Consider the following 24,388-nt stretch of genomic DNA (forward strand, 5'->3'; position numbering starts at 1 on the left):
TCAGCCATTCCTGATGTGATTCGTTTTCTTAGGGCGGCCAAGTTGCTCAGGCCTCCCATAAGGCCCTCGATTCCCTCTTGGGATCTCAATCTGGTTCTCTCTGTTCTAGTGCGCCCTCCTTTCGAGCCGTTGGATGGCTGTTCGTTGAAGGACCTTACGCTGAAGTCGGTCTTTTTGGTGGCCATTACTTCCGCTAGACGGGTGTCGGAGCTACAGGCTTTCTCTTGTAGGGCTCCCTTCCTGGAGTTTTCGAAGGAGCGGGTTGTTTTGCGGCCTGTTCCTTCCTTTCTGCCGAAGGTAGTTTCTCCTTTTCATGTCAATCAATCGGTGGTCCTCCCGGTCTTGGGTAGTCGGGAGGGTTCTTCTGAGCAACGACAGCTGCGCAAGTTGGATGTCGGTCGGGTCCTCCGTGCTTATGTGCAGCGGACCCGGGAGTTTCGGAGCTCCGATCATCTCTTTGTGCTTCTGGCGGGTCCTCGTCGGGGGGCTGGCGCTTCTAAGGCTACTATTGCGCGCTGAATCAAGGAGATGATTGCTTCCGCTTATCTTCTGAGTCAGAAGCCGGTTCCGGAGTTTCTCAAGGCTCATTCCACTAGGGGTCAGGCGGCTTCTTGGGCTGAGTCGTCGCTTGTGCCTCCGGTGGATATTTGTAAGGCTGCGGTTTGGTCCTCCTTGCATTCATTTGTTCGGCATTATCGGGTAGATGTTCAGGCGCGTCGGGACGCGGTGTTCGGTGAACGTGTACTGGTATCGGCCCTTCGGGGGTCCCGCCCGTGAGAGGGACTGCTTTGGTACGTCCCAATCGTAAAGTTAACCTCTACTGGTCTGGAGAGTGCTAAAGAAGGAGAAATTAGGTTCTTACCTGCTAATTTACTTTCTTTTAGCTTCTCCAGACCAGTAGAGGTCCCCACCCTGTCTGTTGTTGTTGTTGTTGGGGCTGTTGCGCGGGCAGTTTTTGGTTTTTGCTGCGGGTTCTAGTATTTTTCTAGGGCCGGGGAGTATTGAAGAACAGCGGCTGTGGCTCGGCTGGCTTAGCTGGCGAGCTGTGGGGACCTTCTTCCTTCGGGAATTTCTCCTCTGCATTTTCCAACAGCATTTTTTGGGTATGTTATTTGTTACTCCTTTCGGAGTATTGTTTTTTCTCTCTGTTGTTTTCCAGTTCTTGGTTCTGCTTGGCTATTCGGCAGACTGAGGGAAATAGAGAGGAGGGGCTAGGATATACTGTCCCAAAGTTTTGTTTTCAGTCTCCACCTGCTGGTCATGATTAGATATATACCCAATCGTAAAGTTAACCTCTACTGGTCTGGAGAAGCTAAAAGAAAGTAAATTAGCAGGTAAGAACCTAATTTCTCCTTTTTGTCCGTGGGTATTTTTAACCTATGCAGTCATTGAGAAATGTCAACATCGTGTTTTTCTGTTAGTGCTGCATGCCATTTTGCCCTTTCTAATTTCTTCTTTTCTTTCTTCTGTTATTTTTTTTTTGTCCTTTTTGGTTCACATAGAAACTTTGCGTGTCCTCTCTGCTTTGTCTGATGCAGTTTTCCATTCATTGTACTTTTTTCTCTGCCTCCAGGGTTATTGAGATCATGTACAAGGACTACAGTAAGAAAAAAGGAAGGGACCAGCTGGCGTCGCTGGACCCCTCCCTCCAGGAGGACTTCATGTTAACAGACAGCAGCAGCATATGGCAGAAGGTGAGGCACAGAGCTGCTCTACATCACTGGGAAGGAGGTTCAGAGGGAAAATTTAACAACAAAAAGCATTTGAGGAAAGTGTAAAGCAGAGAAGGGGATCGCTAGGGCGACTTTTAGAGCAGTGGTTCTCAACCAGTGCATCCCCAAGAGATGGGAGTTGTGTCACAAAACATTTGCTGTGCTTTCTTTACAAGCATCATTGCCTGCAAAACCAGCAATCTTGAGAGTCAGGTTCTTGAAATTCACCTGACTGGTCTCTATTTCTGCTTTACAACTACCTCTGATAATAACTGCTGCCTCCAGCGCCAACTGAAAATATGGCAGGTCCGCTTTTGCTATATAGTTTCTGAGTAGTATATTTGTAAGTTTTTGGGTTGCTTCACATAATCTGGCAGTGGAGAGATTTTGCGTTGCTGTTACTGAAGTGAGACCAGAATTTAAATATATATTTGATTTGTTTTTGATATTGAGAAATCTGGGTTTGAAGCGTTATGTACATCTTTTTTTAAAATTCTTTATTGATTTTCATACTTCAATAGTGCAATACATGAATATATAACATATAATATGTCAATACAAGCCCATTCAACTTACAATTATACTTAATCACTCATTTTCTCCCACCCATGCACCCACCCACCCATTCAATGATTATTCCATAAAACACAGCAACATAGAGTTCCCCAATAATCTTACCCTAATCAAATTAATAAATCCTCCCACCCACCCCCAAGTGTAAATACTCTAAGGTCAAATTATTACAGAGATATCCCCCCCCTCTCACCCGACCTTGGATGTGTATGAAAATAAACAAAAGGTGCCTTATAAACAAGACCTGCTATAATAAAGTAACATAAAATGTCAACGGACCCCAAACTAATTTAAAAAAATTACTGTGCCCCAAACTATCTGCATTCATTTTTTCATATCTATAGCAGGAACACAGATTAGCCCACCAGAAAGGGAAATTTAGACGATCATAATTCTTCCAGTTTCGAGTTATCATCTGCATGGCTATCCCAGTCATTATAAGGAAAAGATGGCATTTATATGCCTCTCCAGACCAGCATAGGACCCCACCCTGTCTATTGTCGTGTTCTTGTGTGCAGTTTTCATTTTTCGGTCAGTTTCTAGTATTTTTCTAGGGCCGGGGAGATTAAGAACAGTGGCTGTGGCTTGGCTGGCGAGCTGTTGGGACATTTGCTATTTGTTCCTTTGCATTTTCCAACAGCTTTCCTGTTTTTTGATACTACTGTTCGGAGTCCTGTTTGTTTTCTATATATAGTTCTTAGTTCTGCTTGGCTATTCAGCAGACTGAGGTAATTAGGGAAGGGTCACATGATATGAAACAGTTCCAAAGTTTTGTCTCAGTCTCCACCTGCTGGTCATGATGAGATATACAGTATACCGCTTGTAAGATTAACCTATGTTGGTCTGGAGAGGCTAAAAGAAAGTAAATTAGCAGGTAAGAAAAGAACCTAATTTCTCCTTTGAGAATTTTTTTTAGTGTTTGGTGTGTCTCCCTGGGCCATTTTTGGCGTAAATTCGCTGCTGGAGCCATTTTGTTTTTTCCAATTTTATTTTTTAAAGTTTCCATCTGCCTCAAAACCGTTCAGTTTGCCTAATCAAGTTTCAAGTTTATTAAAAATTTGTTGTACATGCAACGTCAAATACTTCAATGCATATGACAATTTAAAATTAGGAAACAAACAATTAAACAACTTTATACAAATAAATATACAGTGTATACGTACAAATAATTACCAGTACAAAAGGAAAGGAGGGTGAACTACAATCTTTAAAGAAAATAGAGATACATTTAGGGAAAAAACAACTGGAGGGTAATAGAAATTAATCTTGAAAGCATGGCTAAATATGGAAAACATGGAAAAGAAGTAAAGGAGATTACGACCTATATGTACAGTCTGATTAAAATTAAGTATTAGAGCATATGCTTTAATGATAGAAGAATTATGCTATCTATGTCTCAAATGTGTCCCTATACAAGTAACTAATAATTGATAGGGATGGACTCTTGAGCCTTTCTACTACCATAACATGTCTAAGGGAAGTGGTGGAGCGGAAAACGGTGACAGAGTTAAAAAAAAGCATGAGATGAACCCAGAGGATCTCGAATCAGAAAATGATGATATATATTGAAGAACTAAGGCCAGTTCTGGGAAGACTTGTACTGTCTGTGTCCATGTATAGCCATTTGATTGATGATGGGCTGGGATGGGCTTTGACAGAGAATTCAGTAGATGGAACCTAAGCACTGTACCGGGCAGAGCTTTGGGTTCTGACCAAGATATAGCTAAGAAGGAAAATTTAAATTAAATCAGTAATTTAAAGAGTGGGTAAGGTTGGGAGACTGGATGGACCATTCAGATCGTTATCTGCCATCATCTACTATGTTATGCAATATGCACTGGATGGTCACCTGAGGAGTGGCCGTGCACCGCATGCCACGGGGCATGTGAGGAAGGGGCAGGAGCTGTGGGCTTAGCCTCCCCTGGTTCTTTCAGAGGCCTTGAGTCCCAAAGGGCACGAGAGGTGGTTATAAAGCCCTCCTGGAGCCCTCAGTGAGCAACGAGTTGCTGTCAGCGAAGACCCCTGATCACAGGGAAGGATTTAATAGAACACAACAGAAGTCCTTAAGGGTCCCCCAGCTGGGTTTTCAATTTGGAATTTGTGGCTTTAATGTATGATGCTTTTTTTAAATATAAAAAGTCTGCGACGTTGAGAGAATCTGAGACGTCGAAAGAGCAGGAGGGTTTGCTTCAGAGAAGCTCAGTCCCTGCACAGCCAGAGGGGTGTCGGGACCCTGAAGTTCAGTTGGAGAAGGACTAGGATGATTGGGGAGTGAATCCATACCTCTGTGTTCTCGAAGTGTTTCCTCTCTAGGAACTATGCCACGGTCTAGGTAGACCTATATTCCTAGCTGAGGAAGTAACCACAGTCCTTACAGCTGAAGAATATAAGGGCATTAATCTCCTGATGAAGCTCTGCAAATGTTAGAGTGAAATGGGGACGCTCCATTGAGCACCTTTCTATCTTCTCAGCTTGGACAACAAAATTCCAAGCTAAGTATCAATCTTCTTCTGTTAAGATTCCCTTTATCACAATCATATGTTGAATTGAAGTAGTTGAAATGAAGAATTGAAAACAAGGATTTTTGACTAATGATAGCTCGCATATGGCTAGTCTGCTAAGACAGATTTTAATTCCAGATAGCTGCGAGCGCTTGAAGTCTTTGCCCTTAAATTAAAAAATTAGATTTCTCACACATTCATTATTTATTATAGCAGGGTATCAGTATTTTACTTAATCTTTTAGAGTGTTAGATCCTTTCTAGAAGGCACAGGGTCTCAAGTGGGCATGTTCAGCCAGTAATCTGTGGCGAGTTAGACCATGGCGTGCAGACTTTTTAAGCCTATAAACTTAAATCATTGCAGTCTCTGCGGGAGCTTGATTTGGAGGCTCCGCAGGCATCCACTGCACAGCAGTCCCTGCTAAGCAGTTCCAAATCTCAATCCACCTGTTTGCCAACACATTTGGAGAGGACTAGGATGTTTACAGAGCATTGAGATATGCCCAAGGGTCCTTTGCGAGGTGACAAGGGCTCTGACAAGACTTTATCCCGTAGCTCAGGATTTCCAGCAATATTTTGTCTTTCTGAAGGTGGATTCCCTGGTGGGGCAGGTGACGAAATGGACTTCGCTACTGAATGAAGGGGGAATGGTCCTGACAGATTCTCAGGACCACAGGTTGGATCTCCTTATGAAAAGGCAGTTTGAAGCCTTGGCTTTGGGACTCAAGCGGCTTCTTTGTGGTACGCGCTTGCCATAAAATGTTACATCAGGCTCCAGCTTCAGAGGATGGCGTGCTACCCCCAGTGGTAATTTTTGAGTAGATTATGTTGCAGATGCAATCTATGACGTATTTAGAGTCATGAATAAGGTGTCTGCATATTCTATTTCCACTCTCAGGATGCTTTGGATCCAGCAATGGGTGGAAGATTTGACCTTTAAAGCTACTTTGAGCGAGCTTCCCTTTAAGGGTCAAATGCTTTTTGGCAAGGATTGAACTATCTGATGATTAGTGTAATGGATCAACATCCTAAGCCCTTGCCAGACAGTAGACCTCTGGCTCCGAGGGAATCAAATCGTAACTCCTTTCGAAGCTACAGGCGATCTCGATAGACCGCATCAGGTTCTTTGGCTCAGAGATCCTTCCAAGGATCTAGGCAGAGGTTTGGAGCTGCTAGCCGACCCTCAGGTTCAGTTGGCCACACTGCAGCCACCTCTAAGAAGTCTCAATGGCACTAGCCTGCAGCTGAATTTTGAAAGGATTGAAGGGGAGAAAGATGGCTGAGTGGAAGGCCTGAGAGGAGTGAGTTACAATAATCTAAGCGTGAGATGATGAGGACGTGGATAAGGGTTTTGGTAGTGTGCTCGGAGAGAAGCAGTTGGATTTTGGTAATATTATAAGAAGTGGCAGGTTTTAGCGGTATATTGTAACTGGGTGGAGAAGAAGAAAAAGGAGTCAAAGATGACCCTGAGATTGCAAGTAGACAAGACAAGGCGGATAAGAGTGTTGTCCACAGAGAAAGAGGGAAGGTGGGTTTAGGCGGGAAGGTCAGTAGCTCCATTTTAGATGTCAGTGAAACATCCAGGTGGCAATGTCAGACAAGCAGGCTGAGAATCGGGTCTGGGTTTCAGTAGAGATATCTGGCAAAGAGAGGTAGATCTCTCCTAACTACTGTAGTCTATTTGCTACAGCATAAGTCAGTTCCTACATTGCTTAAGGCACATTTTACCAGGGGATAGGCAACTTCATGGGTGGAATGTGCTTTGGCACCGCTGGTGGACATTTGTAAGGTGGTGGTGTGGTCCTCTATGCATTTCTTTGTGTGTCAGTATAGGATAAATGTGAAAGCACAACAAGGGCATGGGTGCTGCAGTCTGGCCCAATTTTAATGGTCACTGCTTTGGTACTTCCCATTCATCTGTTTAGCAAGTCAGTTCTGTGCTACTGAAAACCAACAAGGAGATTTTTGTCCTGTCGACTCATTGAGATTTCTTGATAGCAGCAGTTCTGGTCCCCAAGAACCACAAAAAAAGTCTGGTGTTCATAAATATGTATGAGAGATTTGCATACACTTTAAGCCAGTTTCTCTGATTCTTGACTTTTTTTTTTCAGAACCATGCAAGGGTTTACAGCAAGAGAGAATGTTGTCTGTTCTTGCATCTTTTGAATGATTTCTTTTGTTTGAGCTGTTCCTTCACAGGTCATTCTGCTGTTATATTGCAGCAGGACTTTCCAGTCTGTCCTGGGGACCCCACAGCCAGTCAGGGTTTGGGAAAATTCTTCATGGAATAGATTTATATGCTCTGGAGATCTATAATATGTAAATTGATCTCTTGCATCATGGATATTGTTGGTATCCCCAGAACAAGTTGGGAAAGTCCTGCATTAAGAGAAGCAAAAAAAAGTAGTCATAGTCTGGAAAAAGAGCTAAGCAATTACTTTCAACTTGCCACCAGGTGGAAGAGCTGAGCCGACTGGAAAAGGAGCCTGGGCATGAGACTAGCAGTAATGGGATAAGAAAGGGAATGAACGAGACACCAGTGGTGGAGGTAACATTTGTTCATATTCTCAGAAATGCAATTTTTATACAAGCAGTCCCTGGGTTAAGAATGAGTTACATTTTTAAAGCTGTTCTTAGGTCGGATTTGTATGTAACTCAGAACTTGTAGATTTTAAGATTCTTACTGCTTACCTCTGCTCCCAGCTGACAAAAGGGCCAATTGTTCCTAGCCAGTGTTCCCTCCAAGGTACAGCATGCACAACTAGAGAATGACATGATGACTGTTACCTGCCGAAATGGGGAGGAGAAAAAAATGGTTGCCACGGGTATGGGGACAAAGCCATTTCCCATCCCGTGGAGCAGTGAATGGCCTTGTCTCCACAGTTAAGTATTTTGCACGGTTGCCTCACATCACCCCCACCCTCCCGATTACTGCAGTCTGGGCATCTCCCTTTCTTCCCTCACTTTCGCTGGTGATTTTTGTTGTTGTATCTCTGAGCAGCACGAGCATTTTCACAAGTCGCGCGTGGCTGTCTGAAACTTCTCTGTTGCAACTGGAAACAGGAAGTTGCGTCAGAGGAGAAGTTTCAGAAAAGCCGCACGCAACTTGAGAAAAAGCTTGGCTACTTGGAGACAGAACAATGAAAATTGCCAGCGAAGGTGAGGGGAAGGATGCCTGGATCGCGGCGATCAGGAGGGAAGGAGGGGGCTGCTGGACCATGCGAAGGACGCTGAAGGGAAGTGGAGAGAATGGGGGAGGGGAGAGAGGAACACTGAAGGGAAATGGGAACACGCTGGAAGGAAGTGGAAAGAGGGGGAGGGGAGGGAGGAGCAGACGCTGAATGTTAGTGGGTAGGAGAGAGAGGGGAGAAGACACTGAAGGAAAGTGGGGAGGGGAGAGAGTGGAACAGATGCTGAAGGGAACTGGGGAGGAGATAAGGGAGTACATATAGGATGGAAGAAGGGTAGGAAAGGAGGAGAGAAATGTTTAAAACCACCTAGGGGAGGGAAGGGAAGAAGACAGATGCCAGACTATAGAGGGAGCAGAGGGAAGAAGATGGAAGGGGGGGGGGGGTGGGGGTGGAGGGAGAGATGGAAGGGAGAGGCAGACAGTTTCTGGTAGATGCATACAAACAGAGCAGATGCCATATAGAAGAGGCAGAGAAAGACAGACAGTGGATGGAAGGAATAGAATGACAAGAAGATGAGGAAAGCAGAAACCAGAAAACAAAGGTTGAAACAAATTTCTATTTCATTTCTTTTTTTTTGCTTTAGGATAAAGTAGTATTGTAGTTGTATTGCTAAACATTTATAAACAGAGCCCTGCCAGCTGAAGATCTCTTCCTCTAGTTCGGCAGGCAGAACTTTGATTTATAAAATGACAATTGTACAGAATATTATTTCTTTTTATACTTTAATAAAATAAGTTCAGTATAAAATTATTCGAGGCTTGTGCAGATGGGATCAGATGGTTTGCAGGGATAGATCAAGTTTGCGGGGACGGGACAGGGCTAAATTTTTTTCCCCATGCCATTCTTTATGCACAACCACAAACTGTTCTTAATGCGTCATTCCTGAACCTGCTGCAGGAAAAGTGTAGGAATCTTTGCCCCACTGGAAATACTGCTCAGTGAAATCAAATGAAGCCGCAACTGCATACTTAAGTCGGGCATCTGTAACTGGGGGACTGCCATTCTGCACTGTCAGCAATGAAACTTGAAGGTTTTTCTTTGTATGTGGTAACAGAGCATCCCTTGTGCTGCTACCACATCACAAATTCAGATGGGGGCATCCGAGCCAATCGGGGCCTTGGACCCCCTCCTCGTGCATCACATGATGCAGCAAGGAGGGAAGACCCGCTATTTTGGATTGGTGGGCCTTGAAGGTGGAAGGACCGTGCTTCCCTCCTGCTTCCAATGTCGAAAAAAGGTACTGGGGGAAAGGGGGGGGTGGTCGGGGGAGCATCAGGTGGAAGGAGGGAGTTGGCATGCCTCCTGCCTTTTTTGGGGGAGGGGCCCTCTGTTGGCAGGAGGGAGTAGGCATCCCTTTTGCCAATTTTTTCTCATGCCCGTTGGGGGGGGTCGGCATGACAGGAGGAAAGTGGGCATCCCTCCTACCTATTTTCTCTCGCAAGGTGGGGGAGAGACACCATGGCAGGAGGGAGTGGGCATCCTTTCTGCCGATTTTCAATAGGGGGTGGGGAGATTCCTGGTGCTGCGTTCGTCGGGGTCGTGGGGGAGGGCTGTCATCAACTGGGTGGGGGCATAGAGGCCTTTTTTTCTTTTTTAATGAGGTCGATATTGTGCTTATGTAACATGCACAGCATCTGTGCCCATTAAAAGAATAAAGAAAAAAAGGTTTCCTGTCCTGAACAGCTGAGTGGCAGGAAGCTGCTTCTGGAGCTTCCCCTGCCTTTCAACTGTTCGGGCTTCCCCTGCCAGCTCTGCGCATGTGTGAGAGTCACACTCACAGTGATCAATCGGCCAAGAGAGATGGGGATTACGACGAACTTCCACGTGAATCATTTGCAGGCAAACTTTTTAGTGCATCAATAGCTCTTTTTGAATCAGCTAAAAATCAGATCGGAGTAGACCCACAAGGTCTTACCAATTTTCTTTAGTGCATCTAGGTCTGAATGTCCCAAATACCTAGATAAGTAACATCAGACAAGTTATACTCAATGTTCAGTGCTGGCTGGTATGTGGATATTGGCACTGAATATCTGGGTATAAGAAAAATGTGGAGCATTATAGTAACATAGTAAATGACCATCAAGTCTACCCATTAGTTATACCCATTACAGATACATAATTAAATGAACTTGTCTCTTCTTTGATATTTCTGGGCCATAGACTGTAAAGTCTGGTTTTGTCCTAGGTTCCACATGCTGAAGTTGCCGTCCTTGCTCACTCCAGCCTATCCAACCATCCTGTTTGCAGGTTATCTACCATAAAGACCAGTCAGTAGCATCCTCATAGTCCAAGTTAGTGAAATTCCCATTGATGCCCTCCCCAGCCCATCCTACACCAAATCACCACAAATGGGACACAGACTATTCAAGTCTGTCCAGTACCAAATTTGCATCCTTCGTTTTCTAATTATAGATCCTCTGCAATTATCCCACACTTTTTAGAATTCTGTCACCATTTTCCTCTCCACAACTTCCCTCGAGAGGGCATTCCAGGCATCTACCACTCTAATCTAATCTTCTATTTCTGTGTCGCGCATACCTAAGCAGGTTCAAGAATTTCCTAACTTTGCTCCTGTTTTCCTCCCTGCAACCTCAAATGATGCCCTCTAGGTGGGGTTGTCTGCTTTCTTTTGTGTTTCAAACAACTTTTTTCACAGTAAGTGGGGGGTACCCAGCCCTTGTGTTAAAAGCACTGAAGAGGAAGCCAAGCTTCTGTGAGTTTCTTGGGGGCTACGGGTATTCCTGAGTCACTTTTCAGACGCCTTTTAATTTTCTGTGTTGAAATTTGTTTGGCTCTTGCTGAGGAGACATTTGACGCATCTCTCATCAGTGAATCTACAATTCTGTTACTTATAAGGATACATTTATTTTTTTGGGGGGAAATGTGCGTGCTGAAATAGTTGGGTATAGACTTTACTGTTTAATTGTAATTACAGGATGAAGATCTTCAGCTGGAGGCAGAGTTGTTTAATAGTGAAGGCTCACCCGCATATCACCATGGCAATGGCCCTTATAATGATGTCACTGTTCCTGGCTGCTGGTTTTTTCGACTGCCCCACAAAGTGAGTATCTCACAAGTGTCTCTCTGTGTATGTTGTGCAATTGGATGACCGTATTTCACCTCCACTTTCTCATTTCTTATAAGATGTGTGGAAAAAGATGTTTGTGACATGACCCTGTGTTAGGAGATGGCTCATTCACATGCAGGATCCCCTATGTTGGTTAGGCATGACTACCGTGTTTCCCTGAAAATAAGCCCTAGTATGATTTTCAAAGATGCTCCTAATATAAGCTGTACCCCAAAAATAAGCCCTAGTAAAGATTGACCCCCGACCCCCCCCCCCCGAATGTCCCCAACTCTATCCTCCCCGATTCACTGAAAAATCGGACTCATCGATTCAACACGCCCCCTTCCTGGGTCTTCAAGGAATCTGCATCAGTTGGATGTCCAGCGAGTACTGCGCAATTACTTGAAGAGGACCAAGGATTTTTTTGGAGTCTTATTATCTGTTTGTTCTGTTTAGTGGGCCCAGAAAAGAAAAGACAGTTTCAAAGGCTTCTGTGTCTTGCTGGGTTAAGCAAATGAGCTCACTTTTCACAGTAAAGTTCTGTTTGCTTATTTTGAGGCCTGAGGCATTTTCCTCCATATTCTCCTATATTTATTTGTACAGTTATATTTTTACTTACAGACTTATACCTTCCCAGATACTGTAAAATTGAGTTTTGGTAACTTTTGGAGTTACCAATCAGGGACTTCCTAAGGCTCCTCCCTAAGGAAGTCCCTGAATGGCTCAGGCCCCTCCCAAGGGAGAACCCAAGGTGCCTGATCCAATCAGGGCCTTGGGCCCCTCCCCATGCATCACATGATGCACTGGGGTGGGGCCTAAGGCCCGCATTGCGCTGGAGGAGGCCGGAGCAGGAGGGACTGAGAACCCTTCCTGTGCCCAGCTTCAAGGTATGGGAGAGGGTGGCATCCGGTGGCCATTGACAGAAAGGAGTGGGAATTCCTGCTGCCATTTGTTTCAGGGCAGGAGGGAGTGGGCATTCCTCCTGCCTTTTTCTTCGGAGGAGGGGAGGGGGAGTTCTTTCCGGGCAGGTCTTTCCGTGCAGGAGGGAGTGGGCATCCCTCCTACCATTTTATTTTTTTTTGTGGGGGGGAAGGGAGTGAGTGCCTTTGTGGCATGAGGGAGTGAGTGAGCATCCCTCCTGCTGTTTGTCGGGGGTGGGGGTGGAGGGGGGCATTGGCAGCAGTAGGGGGGGTTTCTCTCTTTTTTTATGGGCAGATATTTTGCTTGTGTAATACATGCAAAATATCTGTGCCATTTAAAAAACAAACAAACAAACAAAAAAATGGTAGACCTGTCCTTAACACAGTTACCAACAAGTCTACAGAAGTTGAGTTTTAGGATCATAAAACCCAATGCAAAATAGCCAAGCAAATGTTATTGAATTAATCGCTTGGCTATTTTGCATGGGAATTTTACAAATTTGCATGGCCGGATCAGGAAATGGGCAATTGAGGGGGAAAACACACGGTGGGCTGTTTTGTGAATCAGGTCGGTTAGCAGTGATCGTCGCTAAACCTGTGAAAACAGGTTTAGTGGTGATAGCAGACTTTAGTGAATCAGGGCCTTAGTGCCCAAAGCATAGCCAATAAGCTGATTTCTGATTGCATAGTAAGGGTTTTTTAATGTAATTATTTTTCATAGGATGGTAATGTCAACAATGTAGGGAACCCCTTTGCAAAGGATTTCCTGTCCAAGATGGAGGATGGGACGCTGCAAGCCAGCACCGGAGGTAGCGATGCAACCCGGGCACTTGAGATTAATAAAATGATGTCTTTCTGGAGAAATGCTCACAAAAGAATCAGGTTAATAAGCATTCATTATTTCTAAATCTAGGATGGTGGTACTAAGTAGAGAATGACACGGGGACTGTTTACCGCGGGTCACTGCAGTAAATCCACAAGAATGGAGACATTTGCAACTGGTTTACTGCAGGAATGGGGACAAGACCTTTCACTGCCCCGCGGGAGCGGTGAAAAATCTTACTCCTGTGGTAAAAAAAATAACGCCGTGTCAGACTCGGCATCTTCTCCCCAGCTCCTCTTGTGCCTATTTTACCTTCAGGAGCCAGCCATGCCATGATGAAGACAGAAGGAACCTAAAACCAAAGCCTGAAACCAATATTTTTGAAGAATAAAATTACCAGACAACAAAAAGAAAAAAATAAATTTATTTTATATTTTGTGTTTAGAATATTTCAGATTTGAAGCATGTATCCTGCTAAAGCTGGTATTAGACATAACTGGGGACCGCAAAGTCCAGGCTGTGCTTCTTTAGCTTCCAGCTGGCTTAGGGCTCTCTCTCTGACCAGGGGGCAGTTGCCCTAGTTGCACTCCCCTAACATTTTTCTATGTAGCATTCTGTAGTAATTTGGTTTGTTCAATTTTCACAATAATGAAGGGGATATTTGTGAAAGGGAGGGGAGATGGGTTTTGTTGAAACTTGCTCTGTTTTATTTGTGTTTATAAAATGACATTTGTCAGAGGAGAAGCTTCCGCCCACACACACGCGACTGCAGGGCGGCACAGGCAGGCTTCGCCAGCATCAGTTTCTTTTCTAAAGTGCCACGAAGGTAAGGGGGAGGAAGGGAGATAGATTTGGCCGGACAGAGGGAAGGGGCCGTGCGCACCTTCCCTCCCTTAAGTTTCTTTACACCGCGAAGGTAAGGGGGAGGGAGGGAGATTCTAGGACCGCTGAAGGGTGGTGAGATGGCGAGAGGGATGGGTGGATGCTGCGGAGACGGTAAAGGGGACGGGGTGTTGAAGGGGATGGCGGGTTCAGGGACAGGGCGGTGAAGGGATGGTGGTCTGGTGATGGGGCAGTGACGGAGGCAGATTTTTTCCCCGTGTCATTCTCTAGTACTAAGGTTATCCATATGTTAGACACAAGTTTAATTTCAGTAAGGACTGTACTTTTCTCTCTCTTCTTTTTTGACACTTGCAGTTCTCAGAAGGTTGTATGGCTGAAAAAAGGAGAAGTCCCTCGATCAGTAACCAGGTATAGTACTTGCCACAAAAAAGTAAAGCCAAAGATGGAACTGTCATTCTGTTAACAGTAGAGTTAGAAGAAAAGTCCTAGCTTAATCCTGATTAAACCACCAGTGTCTGGGAGTCCATGGCAGACCTCTACATATTGTAGGTATATATTTTTTTTTTGGGGGGGGGTTGGGTTGGGGTTAACAGCAAGTTGACTGCCTTTCTGCAGTTTCTTGGGGTTTTACTAAAAAAAAAAAAAATAATGTTAATAGAAAGTGCAACCCCTTACTTAAAACCTAAAATGATGTTCAGGTCAACAGCAGAGTGAACATGGAAAGCCGCAGAGCAACCATGGTCTGCAGCGTCATAGGAAGAAGTAAACTGGACAGACCAGAGGGCAGGATGCACAGAATTCCATAAACCTTGTGAAAAACACCAGGTTGGAATGGTTTACGTTTGACAGGCTATACCTCAGGCTAGGCCCAGCTCTTGTGTGCAGGCCCAGTACAGTGCTCCAAGCAGCAAGCAAGGACAACCCCCCCAAAAAAAAAACAACAACTTCCAACTGCAACTGAAGCTTCTTTTGCTGCAGCAAGTTTGGAAGTCTCTTTTTTTATGATTTGTGCATCAGAGGCTGAGCTACCTTGCAAGTAAGACTGGCTACAACCAGTATTGCTGGCATCAGGGCTTAGGTCATAGACGTTAAAATAAAATGGTAGAACTGAAGTTTGTTTCTCTAAGTATGTCCCATACCACAAGCTCTTCAAATAATCAAAGTAACATAGTGAAGCATGCCAAAACTCATGAAACATTCTATATTGTTCCTGTTATCTGTAGTTAAACCAGGCTTAATAGTTAGCCAACAGAACAAGTCAGAATTTTTTTTCTTAGCCCCAAGATATTCTAATTTTAGTTTCCATTGCATTTGTTTACCTGTACATTTTAATTGGGTTTCCAAAAATCTACCGGTTTATCTTTGAAGCAATACTGTTTCTTATGTACTGTGGGCAAGGAGTAAATTGGGGATCCTGCTGGTAGTGATATTTTGTATTTTTCCCAGGCATCCTGACTATGATGAAGAGAGTAAATACGGTGCCATCCTGCCACAGGTGATCACTGCTGGGACAATCACCCGTCGAGCAGTAGAGCCCACCTGGCTGACTGCCAGCAATGCTAGAGTATGAGACTTTATATTTATTTATTCAGATAAATAAGTCCAGTATTCACAGAATTCAGTGCAGCATATAATAATAGAAGCCGACCAAATTTCGTATTTGGTACCAAAACCAGATCGAAATCCAGGTTCGGGGGTTCAGACAAAAATGCCTATGTGTTTTCAGCTGAAATCCAGAACTCACTGTTTATCCCAGGACAAGCAGGCATGATATTCTCACATGTGGGTGACGTCATCTACGGAGCCCCAGCACGGACAGCTTTTCAAGCAAACTTGATTGAAGTTTCAAGTTTGCACACTGCACCACGCATGTGCATGCCTTCTCGCCCACTAGAGGGCGCATCCCACCTCGTGGTCCTCAGTTCAATTTTTTCCGCGGAGCAAGAAAGCCCTGTGGATCTGAGCTCCAGTGTTTTGCCTTCTAGCTGCCGCGTTTAGTTTGTTTTTCCATTGAATTAGTTCGCGGTGCTGCTTTCTTTTCTGTTCTTTTCTTTAAAAAAAAAAAATATATATATTTTGTTTTTCGTTGGGCTCCGGGGGCTCCCGGAAGCCGTGGCCGCGGGACGTCGGTCGTTCCCGGCCTTCTTCTTTTTCTTCACTTGATGTCCCGTCCTGTTACGGGATTCAAAAAGTGCAGCCGGTGTGAGAGGTTACTTTCCATCACTGACCCCCACCGGTGGTGCATTGTCTGTCTTGGGCCCGAACATCCGACAGCGTCGTGTGATCGCTGTGCAACTTTCCAAAACAGGGCCCTCTGCCGCCGTAAGGCCAGAATGGCTGAATTGTTCGCCGTCGACGCGCCGCCTAAGGCCTCGACGTCGGCCTCGGCTTCGGCCCCGGCCTTGACCTCGGCCTCGGCGTCCTCGGGGGCCTCGGCTTCGCCTCGGCCCTCGTCTTCGAAGGCGTCGTCAGCGAAGCCAGCTTCGGGTAAGTCCTCTGTTCCATCCCCTTCAGCAAAGAAGCCATCCTCAACTCAGGCTAAGGCGGGTGGGTCGACCCCGGCCCCGCATCGGACCTCGACTTCGCACACCCCGAGGGAATACTCGAGACCGAGGTCGCCCTCCAGGGAGTGTGCCCCGGACTCGGAACTCCCCACCTTCGTGGGGATTCCGGCCTTCCAGGATCTCCTTCGAGCCCTGATCTCATCGGAGCTATCGGGAGCCCTGGAAGTGTTGCAGCGTGCTGCGGTTCCGGCGGCCTCGACCTCGGCCGGGGCGCCTTCGGTCTCGGAGGCCCCGGCCTCGGCCTCGGCGACCTCGGTCTCGGGTACTGTGGCCCCGTTCACCTCGGTCTCGGCCCCGCCCCTGACCTCGACCTCGGGGGAGCCTCCTGAGTGGAGTGTGAGGCCCAAAGAAAAGTTGCGCAGAGTGCGCCGTCTTTCCTCCTCTTCCTCCGGGTCTTCCCGGGACGCCTCGCCCTCGACGCGACCTCGGACGAGGCGCCGATCGAGGAAGTCTAAGCGGCCCCGAGGCTCGCCTCGGCGCGATCGTTCCTCGTCGTTCGGGGGCGAGGCGCTGCAGGTGTCGGAGTTGCGCCTCGACAACCCGAGGCTCCTCCGCTCACCTCGTGGGAAGTCTTCCCGTGCCGCCTCGCTGAGGAAATGGGAGAGTGTTCCACGGACCCCGGGGTCCTCGCCCAAGGGTTCTGCGAGGAGGATAAATTCCCCTTCCCCCTCGAGGGCCTTGGAGAAGGGATCCTGGGATTCGGGATCTGTTAGGGATCCTCATTATTCTCATGAGGCCTCCCCCCTCTCCTCGGTGGGGCGGTCGAGAACCCCGTCTCCCCAGGCTAGGCCGTCCTCTTTTTCATCCTTTGTTCAGGACATGGCCCGAGCCCTGGGGATTGACCTGATGGTAGGTTCTCAGTATTCCAAAGAATTTTTGGAGGAACAGGACCTTCCCACTCCTCCTAGAGAGGTGCCTAGACTCCCTCTCAACAGTGTCCTTCTGCAGACCTGGCTGAAGAACTTGTCAAACCCTCTTACAGTCACGTCTGTGCCTTCAAAAATGGAATCGAAGTATAGGACGATTCCCCCTAAAGGGTTCGATAAGGCGCAGCTCTCCCACCAGTCTCTTCTGGTGGAGTCTGCTCTTAAAAAATCACAGCCCTCACGGGTTTCTGCGGCGGTTCCACCCGGCAGGGAGGGGCGGACCCTGGACAAGTTTGGCCGTCGCCTCTATTCAAATTCCCTGATGGCCACCAGGGTTCTAAATTACGCCTTCACCTTTTCCTCCTATTTGCGTGGTATGGTGAAGGACCTTCCTCAATATCGAAACTCGTTACCGGACTCCCAAAGAGCAGGATTCGATAAGTTTATGTCCAACCTGTCTCAATTGCGGTTGTACCTATTCCATGCAGTGTACGACGCCTTTGAGCTGGTTTCGAGGGTGTCGGCCTTCGCGGTGGCCATGCGCCGCTTGGCCTGGCTTCGCACCCTCGACATGGACCCAAACCTGCAGGAACGTCTTGCAGACTTGCCTTGTGTGGGGTCCGAGTTATTTGACGAGTCATTGGATGCGGCGACCAAGCGGTTGTCGGAGCAGGAGCGCTCTTTAGCATCCCTGGTCCGCCCCAAACCTAGGCCCCCGCCGCAGAAACCTTTCCGGCCTCCGCCGCGCCGATACCCTCAGAAGTCGACCCCGGCTTTCTCGAGACCGCCTCCGAGACGCCCGTCTCAGCGAGGCAGAGGGGGACAAACCCAAGCCCCGGCGCAGGGCCCTTCTAAGCCCGCGCCTTCCTTTTGACGGGCTGAGCGGACGGGGCGGGTTCCCCTCCGCACTTTCACAGGAACCCCTTCCTATCGGGGGGCGTCTTCGGTCCTTCCGGGAGGCATGGACCGGGATTACCTCAGACGCTTGGGTGCTCCGGATCGTCTCCGAGGGCTACTCGCTCAACTTTGTGTCCTCGCCGCCGGACAGTCCCCCAAGTTTAGTCTCTTGCAACCGTTCGCAGCTACCGACCCTTCTGACCGAAGCCAAAGCCCTCTTGAAGCTTCGGGCGGTCGAGCCGGTCCCCAAGGACCAGTGGGGTACGGGGTTTTACTCCCGTTACTTTTTGGTCCCAAAAAAGACCGGGGACCTGCGCCCCATACTGGACCTCAGGAAGCTCAACAAATTCCTGGTCCGGGAGAAGTTTCGAATGCTATCTCTCCCGGTTTTGTATCCTCTCTTGGAGGAAGGGGACTGGATGTGCTCCCTCGACTTGAAGGAAGCATATACCCATGTTCCGGTGCACCCCGCCTGCCGAAGATTTTTACGATTCCAGGTGGGGGACCTCCACCTCCAGTACAGGGTACTGCCCTTCGGCCTGGCCGCGTCCCCACGAGTATTCACGAAGTGCATGGTGGTGGTTGCGGCAGCCCTGAGGTCTCGTGGACTCCATGTGTTCCCTTACCTGGACGATTGGCTCATCAAAGCCCCGACCAGGGAGGGGGTTATCTCAGCGACCCGACAGTCTATTGCCTTCCTGCAAACTCTCGGGTTCGAGATAAACTTTCCAAAGTCTCAGTTGAGGCCGGCTCAGTCTCTTCAATTCATAGGTGCGGTGCTGGACACGGTGCGCCTGCGCTCCTACCTTCCTACCCAGCGGTTGGAAGCCTTGGTACGGATGGGCCGCCAGGTCTCTCAACTATCGATGGTGTCGGCCAAGCGCATGATGATGCTGCTCGGTCATATGGCCTCGACGGTACACGTCACGCCGTTTGCAAGGCTGCATCTGAGGATCCCTCAGTGGACCCTCGCGTCCCAGTGGCGTCAGGAGTGCGATCCGGTGTCTCGCCTCATTTCGGTGACTCCGCTTTTGCGGAAATCGCTGCGTTGGTGGACAGACTCTTCAAATCTGTCCATGGGGCTACTGTTTCGCACTCCTCCTTTTCGCAAGGTCCTGACCACGGACTCCTCGGAGTACGCGTGGGGAGCCCACCTCGACGGTCTTCGCACGCAGGGCCTGTGGTCGGCAGAAGACCGTCGGTGTCATATCAACGTGCTAGAGCTTCGGGCCATCTTCCTAGCACTTCGAGCCTTCGTTCACATATTGCAGGACCAGGTGGTCCTCGTCCGCACGGACAATCAGGTGGCAATGTACTATGTGAACAAGCAGGGGGGAACGGGGTCTTGGCCCCTCTGTTCCGAGGCTCTTCGCCTTTGGGAGTGGGCGGTCTCCCGGAACATCTTCCTCCGGGCGGTCTACATCCAAGGAGAACTGAATTGTCTGGCGGACAAACTCAGTCGACTTCTGCAACCGCACGAGTGGACTCTACACTCAGCAGTTCTGCACGAGGTTTTCGCTCGCTGGGGAACGACACAGGTGGATCTGTTTGCCTCTCCGGAGACACACAAACTACCACTGTATTGTTCTCGGATGTTCTCGCGGGATCGTCTGGAGGCGGATGCCTTCCTTCTCGATTGGGAAGGGAGGTTCCTGTATGCATTCCCTCCTTTCCCTCTGATCATGCGAACGTTAGTACATCTAAAATCGTCCACGGCCACGATGATTCTCATAGCACCTCGGTGGCCGCGTCAGCACTGGTTCTCCCTGCTGCTTCAGCTCAGTGCCAGGGAGCCTCTTCTTCTGCCTGTCTTTCCTTCTCTGCTGTCTCAGAGTCAAGGATCCATGTTACATCCCAATCTGCAGTCATTGCACCTGACAGCTTGGTTTCTTGTTCCCTGACTCCTCCGGATCTGTCTCAATCGGTGAGGGAGGTGTTGGAAGCCTCCCGCAAGATCTCGACGAGGCTTTGCTATTCGCAGAAATGGACCAGGTTTTCCACCTGGTGCTCGTCTTTTCACCTGGATCCGGTATCGGTTCCGGAATCCTCGGTTTTGGACTATTTATTCCATTTGTCGCGCTCTGGCTTGAAAACCACTTCGGTGCGTGTTCATCTTAGTGCGATTTCTGCTTTCCACCAACATCTGGATGGACGCCCTCTGTCACTCCATCCCTTAGTGACACGCTTCATGAAAGGGTTACTCAGGGTTTGTCCCCCTCTTAAGCCTCCTTCTGTCGTGTGGAATTTGAACGTGGTTTTAGCTCAACTGATGAAACCCCCTTTTGAGCCACTCAACAAGTCCCTCTTGAAATTTCTTTTTTTTTATAATCAAAATTTTTATTAATTAAGAAAATGCACAAGAGAGCAAGGCAATACACATCACAAGCGAAAAACAAAGGCAATCAATAATCAGGCTCTCAAGAACAAAATAAGAAAAACAATGATGTACAATGAAATATGCAAAAATACAGAATCAACAACTTCCCAAGCCCTTCCCCCCCCCCCCACCCCCGGTGACAAGCCCAGACTCCCACTCCAACAGTGGACAGGAAAGGTTCAAAGAACAATAAGTAAAGAAGAAGGTACCCCGAAAGGAAAGCATAGACCAAATAGACCCACCCCCCACAGGAAATGTCCCACAAAAGTCAAGTAAGGGAGCGAAAATTCCTCCATATATGAGCAAAGCTATGGCGAAGCCCATGCTGAGCCGCTGTAAGGCGGTACAAGAGTTGCCACTGGTGCAACTTCAATTCCACCTCCTGCCATGATGGAGGTACCGGTTGCTTCCACCTGGAGGCCAAAAGCAAGCGGGCAGCAGTAAGAGCTAAAATGCAAAAGGTGGATTCTCCCCGTTCCAGGTCCAGCTCATGCCAAAACAACAAGGCATGACGCCAGTCCGCAGGAATCCTCTGCTGCAGAATGACAGAGATATGATCAAAAATTTCGATCCAATAATCCCGCACAATCCTACAGGACCACCACATATGAAGATATGAGCCCACCTCCCCACAACCCCTCCAACAGAGACCCCCACCCCCCCTCCCCATCTTGGCCAATAACAGGGGGGTATAATACCACCGGAGCAAAACCTTAAACCCATTTTCCACAATCAAAGTAGCAATACCAGAAGAAGAGATCGCCCGCCAAATTTCCACCCACACCTCCCTCGGGATAGGGGCACCCCAATCACCCTCCCAGGACGTCACATAAGGCAATACACTCACCCCCCCAGAATTCAAACACTTGTAGATCGCTGACAGAGCTCCCTTCCGAACCACAGGGCCCAATAAAAGCTCAAATCCTGTTTTACCCCCCAACATCTCAGTCAGGAAACCAGAGGATTGAACATAGTGAACCACCTGCAAATATGGGAAAATATCCCGGGGCAACAACTGGTAGCGAGGCTGGAGCTCCCCAAAAGGCCTCACCCTCTTCGTTTCTAAATCGCAAAATTGTCCCAAACAAACCAAACCCTGAGCCTCCCACCTCTTAAACACCCCGGCCCCCCTTCCCGGAATAAACTCAGGATTAAAGCGCAAAGGGGCATACCAAGAATATCGCCGCCCCTGTAAAAGCACACAGCGCACCGCTCTCCACACCCGCATCGCTGTCCGGACGGAGGACATCCGACATCTACCCCCCCCACTCCCCGGAACCCACGGCAGATGTAGTAAGGGCACATCCCCCTCCAAGCCCTGTTCAAGGTCCACCCAGAGTTTCGGGACTTGAGTCTGCCACTCCAAGAGTGCTCGCAGCTGCGCCGCCTGATAATACTTCAGCACATTAGGTACCGCCAACCCACCCTCACCCTTGCCCAAATACAAGACTCGGCGACTCACCCGCGGTCTTTTTCCCGCCCAAATAAAGTGGAGAAGGCTCCGCTGTACCCCCTCTAACAGCCTCCGCGGTATCCACAAGGGTAGGGCCTGAAAGAAAAAGAGGAGGCGAGGCAGAATCATCATTTTAACTACCTCTATTCGCCCCAGCCAAGAAAAATAATAACTATCCCAGCTGACCAAGTCCAAACGAATACGACGAAACAAAGGAAGATAATTAAGATCAAACAAATTCGAACCAGGAGGCCCAAAGTACACCCCCAAATATCTCAAAGAGTGTTTAACCCACCGAAAAGGAAACCGTCGCTGTAGCTCCCCCACCCGATCCGCCGACAAATTCACATTCAACACTTCCGATTTCCCAACATTGACCCGAAAACCTGACACCGCCCCGAACTCCTTCAATTCCTCCAACACTGCAGGCAAAGAGGTGTCCGGGTCCTCCACCGTAAAAAGCATATCGTCCGCAAACAAATTCACTTTGTAATCCCCAGAAGGCGTATGGACTCCCTGAATGCGGGCGCTGGCGCGGATCCGCTGTGCAAGGGGCTCCACCACCAATGCGAACAAGATAGGAGATAGGGGGCAACCCTGTCGGGTACCCCGAAATAAGGGGAAAGTAGCAGAGTACCCCCCATTCACTTTAACACAGGCCAGCGGATTAGTATATAAGATGCGGATCCATTCCCTCAAACGGGGCCCCAACCCTACAGCCTCCAAGACCTGAAACAAAAATGACCAAGAAACCCTATCGAAAGCCTTCTCAGCATCTATAGAAAGAAACACAGTATCGGCCCCCCGGGTCCGAGCCAACTCCAGCAAATCATAAACTCTCCGAACACTATCCCCAACCTGCCGTCCCACCACAAAGCCCGTCTGGTCAGGATGAATCAAACGGGGAATCCAACTCATCAGACGATCCGCTAAGACCCGTGTAAAAATTTTTGTATCCACCCCCAACAAAGAGATTGGGCGATAAGACTCACAGCGCGCAGGATCTTTCCCCTCCTTGGCCAACACTGTAACCCCCGCCAAGCGCATGAAAAAGGGTAATTGACCACCCCCTTGCAAAGAATTAAGAAAAGTCACCAACGGGGGCAACAACAAATGTTGGAAGCGTTTATAATATCGCACCGTAAAACCGTCCAACCCAGGAGATTTACCCACATGCATAGAGCGCAAAGCCCCAGTCGCTTCCAGAACTGAAAGGGGTCTATCCAGGCGTTCAACATCAACCTCCGCTATCCGAGGCAAAGAGGCCGACTCAATATAGCGCTCCCGATCAAGGGGGGTACCCTCCGCCTCAGGGGTATACAATTTACCATAATACTCAACAAAACGTGCCCGCATTGCATCTTCCCTATGAAGAAGCTCCCCGGAAGCCGTCCGGAGAGCCAAGATATGGTTCCGAGAACGACGCACCTTCAACCGATGAGCGACTAGACGACTAGCCTTATTGGAGAACTCAAAGTACTTTTGCTGTAATAACTGAAGGTTGAAACGCAAGCGGTCGAGTTCAAGAGCATGCAAGTCACTACGCGCCTTCTGTAACTGGCTGCTCACAGTTACATTCCAGGGCTGGCGCTTATGGATCCCCTCAAGTCTCCCAATTTTGGCCAACAGGGCATCCACTTCCTCCCGCTGGCGTTTGCGCCGGAAGGATGCCAAAGAAATCAGTCGACCCCTGAGGGTAACTTTCAATCCTTCCCAGACAGATTCTGGGGAGGCCCCACACTCCAAATTATCCGTGAAATAATCTTGAATCCACCCTTCAATTTGATCCGCTACCGAAGGATCATCCAACAAGCTATCATTGAAACGCCAGTATTTCTGCCCAACCCCACCACCCGTACCAGCTAGCTGTAACCAAACAGGCGCATGATCGGACCAAGTGGTCCGCTCAATGCCCGCCCTCTCCACTCTGCGAAGGAGACCCCGTTCAACAAAAATATAGTCAATCCTGGAGTAAGAAGCATGTACCTGCGAAAAATAAGAATAGTCTCGTACCCGAGGGTGCAACCAGCGCCACCCATCCTCCACATTAAGTTCCCGGAGCGCAGCCCGCAATAGGTTCCGATCTCGTCTACCATAGCCCCCAGCAGACCCAGAGTTGTCCAAATGCGGTGTGACAGTAAGATTGAAATCCCCACCCAAGATTAAGGCCCCACCCTTAAACTGCAAAATCCTGGTTGCCAGGTCCCGAACAAAAGAGCCCTGACCCTCATTGGGAGCGTAAACATTAGCCAGAGAATACAGACAGCCCTCCAACAGCACCTCCACCATAATATAACGACCCTGAGGGTCCCGCACCACCCTTTTAATTTCACACCTCAGGTGCTTACTAAATAGAATCCCCACCCCACCCGTCTTGGAGCGACCCGCCCGAGATGCCCAGAGTGCGGTAGGGAATCGGGGGTCACGGACCAGAGTCTCGTGGGACCGTAACAAATGTGTTTCCTGGACAAAGCATACGGAAGCCCTCAGACGGGCCAGCTCCCGAAATAAAGCCTTCCGTTTATGGGGAGAGTTAAGCCCCCTAACATTATAAGAGATAAACTTAATACCTGCCATAGAGAGAAAAAGAAACCCAGCAGGT

General features: G+C 48.3%; 1 protein-coding gene across 5 annotated transcripts in view; it reads left to right on the forward strand.

Moving 5' to 3' along the window:
• Positions 1–24,388, forward strand: part of POLG (DNA polymerase gamma, catalytic subunit) — a 110,871-nt gene that overhangs the window by 51,980 nt on the left and 34,503 nt on the right. For all 5 annotated transcript variants that reach the window (XM_033921062.1, XM_033921061.1, XM_033921066.1 and 2 more), the window contains 6 exons: positions 1,574–1,694; positions 7,241–7,333; positions 10,912–11,037; positions 12,685–12,845; positions 13,984–14,037; positions 15,076–15,193. In XM_033921062.1, the coding sequence (XP_033776953.1) occupies positions 1,574–1,694; positions 7,241–7,333; positions 10,912–11,037; positions 12,685–12,845; positions 13,984–14,037; positions 15,076–15,193 (673 nt within the window). The remainder of the gene's footprint in view (positions 1–1,573; positions 1,695–7,240; positions 7,334–10,911; positions 11,038–12,684; positions 12,846–13,983; positions 14,038–15,075; positions 15,194–24,388) is intronic.

This window comes from Geotrypetes seraphini, chromosome 14 (genome assembly GCF_902459505.1).
Source record: "Geotrypetes seraphini chromosome 14, aGeoSer1.1, whole genome shotgun sequence".
Lineage (NCBI taxonomy): Eukaryota > Metazoa > Chordata > Amphibia > Gymnophiona > Dermophiidae > Geotrypetes > Geotrypetes seraphini.